The following is an 8,054-nucleotide window of genomic DNA, read 5'->3' as shown; positions in this document are numbered from 1 at the left end:
GGGGTTCAATGGTCACTCCAGCCGGCGAGAGCGGCGGACTCCCGGCTTCATCGTTTTCAGACCCCCGCTCTGTCGCTACTCAGGTTAAACATGATATTTAAGTCACTCAGAACTTAAAAATGTAATTGTTTTCCTTTTTTCGGTGTTTTATTTGTTCCGGAGTAAATCGTTTGGCTGAGATCAAAGTTATTAGACTATTCGATTAAATAAAACTTTATTAATCCATCGGGTGGGTTCCTCCGGGGTTTTCACACAGCTGAATAAACGTTAAACAGAAAACTGATTAAACAGAAGTGTGAGACGGTCGAGAGTTTACTCCAGTGTCCTGTTATATTTTAGACAGCAAGGAGCAGACGGCCGAGTTTATTAAACTCCACCCACACAGCGCTGACGCAGATCTGAAGGCTGGACCGTCCCATTTCACCGTCTCGCACTTCCGGCCTTCTCAGTCTTCGAAGGACCCGGCCCACGTAGACCGCGAAGGCCGGGTCCTCCGAAGGATGCGGCCGACGTTTTGGGACACAGCTGACGTCTCTGTTGCCAAATATCTGTCGAGTGAGCTATTCTGGTCCAGATGACCAGGTCCAGATCCTGAACTGGGTCATTCTGGGATGAAATGGAGCAGCAGAACCAGGACAGAACACAGCCTGGAAGCAGAAAAACATTCCTGACCCACATCTCCCACTCAGAGCAACAACCCCGGGTCAGCTGCCCCTTTTGGCTCTCGCGCTCTATTAAAGTCTGAAAAGGGGGCGGGGTGTCAGGTGACCCGTTTAGAAAATCAGCGCGGCGAACGTGAGCGAGGATTTGGCTCATCACAAACTCTGTTTCAGGTTTTCTACATGGCCTCCTTCTTCTACACCCTCTACTACGTTTGGAACCTCTACAAAGGAATCAAGGAGAAGTACTGCAGCTGCATGGATGGATACTCTGTACAGGTACAGACACATCTGTCCAGCTGCCAGGGCAGCAAAACACACACAACAGGTAGTAAACAAAGCTTTCAGGGTTTTGTTTGCAGCTCATAAAGCTTTAGAATAACACAAAGGGCAAACCTGACAGGGTCAAACTCTGCGCAGCCCACAGCTCCCAGAGGCTCGGTAAAAGTAGAGTGGTGGGGAAACCTAAGAGGATAAAAAGATGCTCCAGTGTCCTGACGGGGCACAGACCTCCCCATGTTTGGTCCCGATGCTTCAAAATAGTTTTGATCTGGTACCTGATCACTTCGGTGCAGCATGAACAGCTTTGTTTGTCTCAGTAAACATGAGGCTTTAAAATGATTTTAAAGGGCCTTGAAAAGCTTATGCACACATCCAGACTGGACGACTGTAACTGCTCTACTCGGGCCTCCAACACTCTTCTCTTTACCGGCTTCAGTTAATTCAAAATGCAGCTGCGCGTCTCTTAACAGCTACGAGAATCTACGAACGCATCGCTCCAATTTTAGCCAAACTACATTGGCTCCCTGTCAAATATCGCATAGATTTTAAAATTCTGAATAATTTAGCGCCCAGCTCTCTCTCTGCGCACTTAGATCGGCCAATCACAGGCTCCCAGCACAACCTCGGTCTCGGTGACCGGGCCGTTGCAACCGTGGCACCCAGACTCTGGAATAACCTCCCTGTTCATGTTCGTACCGCCGAGTCGATCCAGTCTTTTAAATCACGTCCTGAAACGCATCTTTGTACTGTGGCTGTCGGTTCTAACGAGTTGTTCTAGCTTGTTGTTGTCGCCTGTCTCATGCTTTTACTGTGAAGCACTGTGGTCAACACTGTTGTTTTAACATGTGCTCTATAAATACATTCTGATGTGGTATTTTGCATCCTTGTGCAGGTTTCCAACCGAGTGAGCACGGCGGGTAAAATCGTTGCTCTGGTTTCATGGTGAGTGAGCACCAAAGCCTCACTCTGTGGATGCATGCAAGCACACACACGGTGGTACTGATAACAGTGTGTCCTGCTCTGTGTGTCTGCAGTCTGCTTCCTGTGCTGCTGATGCTGCCGGTAATCATAGAGGGGGACATCAGCCACTGTCAGGCCAACCTTACCGAACCCTACAGGTGAGGCCAGAACACAAAGTGTTCACGCCGCGAGCAAATCCACCGATTGCTTCCACGCAGAAGCTCAGTGGGCTTTTTTCCACATCCGACCAGGTGTCTGATGATGCACACCGGAGCGCTGTTCCTGATGTCGGACGAGCAGCCGATGAGCCGAAGCTGCCTGTACCTGCACACCTACCACATCACCGTCTTCCTCATCACCGTGCTCGTCACCCTCCTCAGCATCACGGTGAGTTCACGCTCGTCGCACAGACGCGTCTTATTCTACGAACATCACGTGGAGGTGACCTCCCCTCTCTGGTCCTCGTGGTCAAAGCGCGCTGTATTTACAGGCGCATCGTGACCTCTAACGGTTACCTGGGCAGCGAGCAGCGGGCCTCGTTCAGCGTGATGGACCGGAGGATGGTCCTGTACCCGCTGGTCTTCGTCTTCTGCTGGGGTCCAGGTTTGTTCGGCGCGGACTCTGATTGGTTCTTGTTGGCGACAGACGCAGTCAGCGAGGTTTCAGCGTGTCTTTGTTTGTCGTGTTGTTTCCTCAGCGGTGATCCTGGCGTTTCTGCGAGTGGCGGATCCCGCGGCGTGCCAGGGCAAAGCCGGGGTGGTGCTGTACATCCTGCAGGTGAGTCGGTACCAGAGAAACACGACGGCGTTTACGCTCTGAGCTCGTTCAGCCTGTTTTTGGTGGCGTGTCGTCTTTTCCTGAGGCTGTTGAAGTTTGTTTGATTTGGATCTTTTGACAGCAGTCGAACATTTTGTGGTTGAATTTGTGTGTTGGGCTCATTTTGTGGTCTTTGAATGTTTTCTTTGTGTAACTGTGTCTCATTAAGCTTCCTTTTTGTGCCGTCTCGACTGCTTCACTGGTCTTTTGTTGCTTTCTGTGCGATTCATCACGTAGGATATGTCAGGCTCATCGTTGTGGTTCTTTTTGTCGTAGTCACACGCCTCTCTCAGGTTGTTTCACGTGTCTTTCGTGCAGTGACCCGAGCGTGTCTTGTGTCCTCAGGCGTTAACCTCGGCCTCTCAGGGCTTCTTTAACTGTCTGGTCTACGGATGGATTCGCGTGTACCTGCGGCGAGCCCGCAGGACGTTTTCGTCTCGAGACGCGGACACTCAGACGCCTCTGCTGCGAGCGCAGAAGAGGAGAGGCTACCAGACCCTGCAGACGCTCGCCTGAGACACACTGAGACCGAGGGCGTGTCTCTGCCAGCTGCCTCGAGAGGAGAGTCTGAACTTTCGCTTTCCTCGAGGGGGGAAAACACTTTGTTTCTGCATCAAACTTCCACCTATGATCCTGAACCACTGAGGCGAGAAAAAAGGGAAGAAGCAGGAGGGGGGGGCTTTACACCGAGAGGAAGAGCGACGCCAAAAACAGGATTTGAAAGAGACGCGACATCGTCACCTGTGAGCTCCGTCGCACGGACGGGCCTCACAGGGGTTTGTTCAGGCAGGTCACATGACCCCTGCTGGTCACCGGCGCACAGTGAAAATGAAGACGCGTTTCTTTGGACGTTTGTATGTTTTATGAAATGTGCAAATGACAGAAAATTATTCCTTGTGTTTAAAAAAACAGATTTAATCTCTGAGACTTTTTGTAAATATGCTCCTTTAATCACATCTGAATTTGTTTTCCTTTTATTTCTGTTGACTGCATTAAAATAGAGATTTCTACAGAACGCAGTCGTCGTTTCCTTCCTGTCATTTGCGGCTCCATTTCCACTCTTAGACTCCAGATCCTTTTGCTTACTCTTCTTAGATCAGCTCATCTGTCTGACACCAGCTCTCTTTAGACCCTCCCTTCCCCTGTGGTGGGTCTGCGCCTCCACAGGCCCCACTGGTTTAGAAACTTATTCTCAACAACAACACAATCAGCGATCGATCGATTTTACTTGCTAGCAAGGGAAGGCTGGTTGGAACAGGCTCTTGGAGCTCAACGCTCCTCACCCGACTCAACCCAACTTCTTCAGAGAGGAGCCTTCCTCACAGCTGTTTACTGAAAACAGTTACACAACAGTAAACACAAGCACCTCCCCTCACAAACCCCCCTATGGTTCTAAAAGATAAGGCAGTGTGTGTGTGTGTGTGTGTGTGTGTGTGTGTGTGTGTGTGTGTGTGACCTGCTGACCACAGAAGGACCATAAAAGCAGGAAGCTTACCACACAGGAAACAGATCTGCCTAATAAAGCCTCCCCAGCACCAGAGTAGCTGGGGGAGGTGGTCAGGATCAAAGGAATGTCTTTGATCATATAGTTTAAACTAAGACTTACAAATTTAAGAAACACAATGACAACAATTAACAACTTGACTCCAACACCCTGCCTGCTTTCTTTTGATTGGGAAGCTTGTGGAAGCCTGCTGAGGGGCTACGTGTGCTCTGTGGGTGCTCAGTTCCTGTAGAACAGGGGTGTCGAGGGCCGGTGTCCTGCAGGTTTTAATATCACCCTGGGCCAACACACCTGATTCACATGATTAGTTCATTAGCAGGCCTCTGGAGAACTTCAAGACATGTTGAGGAGCTCGTTTAGCCGTTAAATCAGCTGTGATGGATCAAGGACTCGTCTAACACCTGCAGGACTCCGGCCCTGAGGCTGAGTTGGACGCCTGTGCTGTAGAAGATGACTGTGTCAGGAAATCTGTGACAGTAGGAAAAACACTCGAAGCGTTTGGCTTACAGGGATTTTATTTAGTTTGCTGCCTCAGTGTTTTCATCATAGAATGAAACATTTTTAATATTTATTTGAAAGAACGCCTGTAAGGAAAAGAAAATTCAAAGGTTTTCTGAATTTGAAAAGTGGACATCTGTTCCACGTGGAGGTTCAACGAGCAGCATCAGCTGGGCTCACAGGACCAGAGCATTTTACATTCATGACAGTCTTCTGATCTTTCCTGGAGGCAAAGATGAACGAACATATAAATATGTGTATGTAGGACAGCGTGCTGTGTTTAGAGACGCTCCATTGGAGTCATAGACGAGCAGCTCTGTCGAGTCTGATGTGCAGGACTCCTGCGTCTGCACACGGTAAGGATGTAAGGATGTAAGGATGCATCCTCGGCGTGTGTGTTTTCACGAGCGGAGATTCCTCAGATCTGTGACGTCAGAGGCTTTCTGCGCCTGCTGACCAACCGAGGCCGTCGCACCACACGACCATCGCTTCTTTCACGGAGTCGCTGCCTGACCTCACTCATTATGGGATGTCCCGTTCAGAGGGATCCCTGCCAATTCCCATCGTCTGCTGCGGGCGTTTCACGGCAATCTGCACAACAATCAGTTTGCTCTTCAGGCCGACGTCAGCGTCTCTGAAGTGTTGGCGTCCGTGACGTGACTGCAGAAGAATCTGAGCCCCGTGGGAGAGTTTGCAGAGCTTCACTTCACGAGGAACTAAAGAGGCTTCAAAAGGTCTCCGGGTGAATGTTTACCGCCACGTTCACACTGACACACAGGAAGTGTTTGATTTGAAATGTTGGTTTGCTCTCGTGACATTAACGAGCTCGTTTGGATTTACGTCATGAATGATTCAAAGCCTGTGAACACGAATACAGTGCAGAGACAACAGAGTCAGAATACTAAAAGACTGAACGGAAACACGTGCACACACAGACGGAAACTGGTTTAGCATCAATGTTTTATTTATGACACTGATGTGTTGTTACGCAGTGATTGGGACGTATGTTGCTCTAAGGCAGCAGTAGGCAACTCCAGGCCTCGAGTGCCGCGTCCTGCAGGTGTTAGATGTGTCCTTGATCCATCACAGCTGATTTAAAATGCTAAATGACTCCTCAGCATTTCCTGAAGTTCTCCAGAGGCCTGCTAATGAGCTAATCATGTGATTCAGGTGTGTTGACCCAGGGTGCGATCTAAAACCTGCAGGACACCGGCCCTCGAGGCCTGGAGTTGCCCACCGCTGCTCTGAGGAGTTTATCATAATGGGCATGTCTGAACTTAGAAACAAACACCAGGGGGCGCTGCAGGCTGTGTGTAGTCTTTGTTAAAACTGCACAGATTTAATGTATCAGGATCTCTACCAGGTAGTAAACTGAGAACAGCACGTGACATCTTACACCGTGTGGTCGTTCAGATGCAGATTCAGTGGAGTTTGAGTTCATGAAGCGGACTGTGTGAACGCTGGAACAACAGCATCCACCTGTGACGCTGTCTGGGAGCTTTCACCTGTATCATGAAGAAATCAGGTTTACTGCAGCATCATTGTAATAGAAGCTACGTGGCAGTTGTAGGTTTGTCCTCCACGTTTCACAAAATCAGCAACTTTCTTCCTCCCGTTAAACTGTCTGCTCAGGTGAAACACGGGCTGCAGGGAACGCACACTTTAGTATTTTATTCTGCCTCCATACTGCTCATCATTCACTGAAACACACATTTTACTCCACAGAGGAAATATCTTTATGTTCAGCAACTCATCACTCTTTTAAAAATGTCTCTGGCTCAAAGCTTCAGTTCAAACTCTGACTTACCTTCCAGGCTGAGCTCATGTGCCGAGCGCTGGTCACCGCCGTAGTCCTGACCTTTGTGGATCAGCCACTGAGCTCCAGCGAGCGTCACTCTGAGGGAAGAGAAAACGTAACGAGTCTGACGCTGCGCTCATCAAACATCTGAGAGTCTGAGATTCGAGCTGTCAAAGCGCATCTGTGAACTCAAGGAAGCAAAGGAACGAATCTGAGGATGTAAGAAGTGCAGCGGAGCCTGGACAGAGTAAGAAATGCGACAGTTGGACGCAATCTGAGCCTTTTCAAAGAATAGCAAAGAGTTGTGATGTCAAAGCTTCGGCCAGGCCGTGGTTTGTCTTTGTCTTGTAGCAAAGGTTAAAAACTTTTCTCGCCTGGAAACATAAAAACCAGTCTGGGCTCAGGTATGATGGCCCATCACTGCAGCCGTCAGCAGGAGCTGCGGCAAAGTGGAACTGAAGAAAACTGAAGGAATCTCAGGCAGCATCTTTTTCTGCGGCGACGGTGGATTCCAGATGGACATCAGCGGTAGTGAAAGCAGCAGGTTTTTAAATAAATACGGTGAGCGTGTAGCCTGCCCTGACGCCGGTGTGGCTGAGCGGTCCAAACGTGGACCAACTGGATCCAAGCGGTCGGACCATCCATTCAGCTTTGTAGAGATCTGTGAGCTGCTGACCCGACAGGTCGTAGTTGCTGTATCCTCCTGTCAGAAGGAAACGCTGTTAGTTTGATGTAATCTGTGTTCTGTACACTCAGCCACGCAGCTGCTTTTAAACCTCACCACAACATTAAAACTTTTTACCAGACGAGGAGTCCACGGTCAGGGCCAGCAGAGTCAGCGCACAGAGGAGCACTTTGAAGGAACCCATCGTGGACATTTGTCCCGTCACAGCTCAGAGAGACGTTTGATAGTCCTGACAGACTCCCTGCTTGGACTCCGTTATCTCCGCTGTTTGTCTCTTGGCAGATGAGCCGGAGTTTCCACGCTGCTGCTCGTAAACAGGTTTCATCACATCAGCAGAAAGAGCTCAACCTGCACGTATGAAAGGATTTACTGACGTGGATTTCTAGACTGTAACTAAAATATGCTGAAATTTTATGACACATTTAGGACAAAATTTGTACCTTTTTATATTTAAATCTAAATGTTACGGGGAACTAAATGTTTAGCTAATATGCAAATTTACTGGTCAAAGAAAATATCAAAATAAAAGCTTTACAAAAACCTCCTGTGGTGGACTGACGGACACGTCTCAGCAACACGAGCTGCTTCACCGCTCGCTGCTTTGTGCAGTAGTGCCCCCTCAGCAGCCTCCACTTCTGGAGCTCCATAAATATTTGTATAGAGACTTATTTTCTAATGGACATTAGCACAGTGACATGAAACCAGTCAGATGTAGCCAGTGTTGGGGAGTAACGGAATACATGTACCGCCGTTACGTATTTAGAATACAAAATATGAGTAACTGTATTCCGTTACAGTTACCGTTTAAAAAGGTGGTATTCAGAATACAGTTACTTTGTTGAAATAAATGGA

The 8,054-nt window shown here is 48.7% G+C and overlaps 2 protein-coding genes across 3 annotated transcripts in view; both read left to right on the top strand.

Annotated features, from left to right (window-relative positions):
- tmem116 (transmembrane protein 116) overlaps positions 1 to 3,729 on the top strand; it is an 8,653-nt gene extending 4,924 nt beyond the window's left edge. Inside the window, exons 5-11 of the mRNA XM_005744149.1 lie at positions 834 to 938; positions 1,834 to 1,883; positions 1,976 to 2,059; positions 2,153 to 2,288; positions 2,360 to 2,504; positions 2,599 to 2,678; positions 3,063 to 3,729. Of these exons, the coding sequence (XP_005744206.1) occupies positions 834 to 938; positions 1,834 to 1,883; positions 1,976 to 2,059; positions 2,153 to 2,288; positions 2,360 to 2,504; positions 2,599 to 2,678; positions 3,063 to 3,233 (771 nt within the window). The 3' untranslated portion in view covers positions 3,234 to 3,729. The remainder of the gene's footprint in view (positions 1 to 833; positions 939 to 1,833; positions 1,884 to 1,975; positions 2,060 to 2,152; positions 2,289 to 2,359; positions 2,505 to 2,598; positions 2,679 to 3,062) is intronic.
- Positions 3,730 to 4,808: 1,079 nt separating this feature from the next.
- LOC102197327 (C-C chemokine receptor type 6-like) overlaps positions 4,809 to 8,054 on the top strand; it is an 11,356-nt gene continuing 8,110 nt past the window's right edge. The window contains exon 1 of one of the 2 annotated variants that reach the window (XM_005744148.1): positions 4,809 to 5,453. The gene's annotated coding sequence lies outside the window, so the exon portion shown is untranslated. Of the gene's footprint in view, positions 5,462 to 8,054 lie in introns of both variants that reach the window. The other variant, XM_013913606.1, reaches the window with a different exon arrangement.

Source organism: Pundamilia nyererei, unplaced genomic scaffold, assembly GCF_000239375.1.
Source record: "Pundamilia nyererei isolate P.nyererei 1_Seehausen unplaced genomic scaffold, PunNye1.0 scaffold00139, whole genome shotgun sequence".
NCBI classification, from domain to species: Eukaryota; Metazoa; Chordata; class Actinopteri; order Cichliformes; family Cichlidae; genus Pundamilia; species Pundamilia nyererei.
Note: the sequence above shows the minus strand (reverse complement) of the source record. Positions and strands in the feature narration are given on the sequence as shown.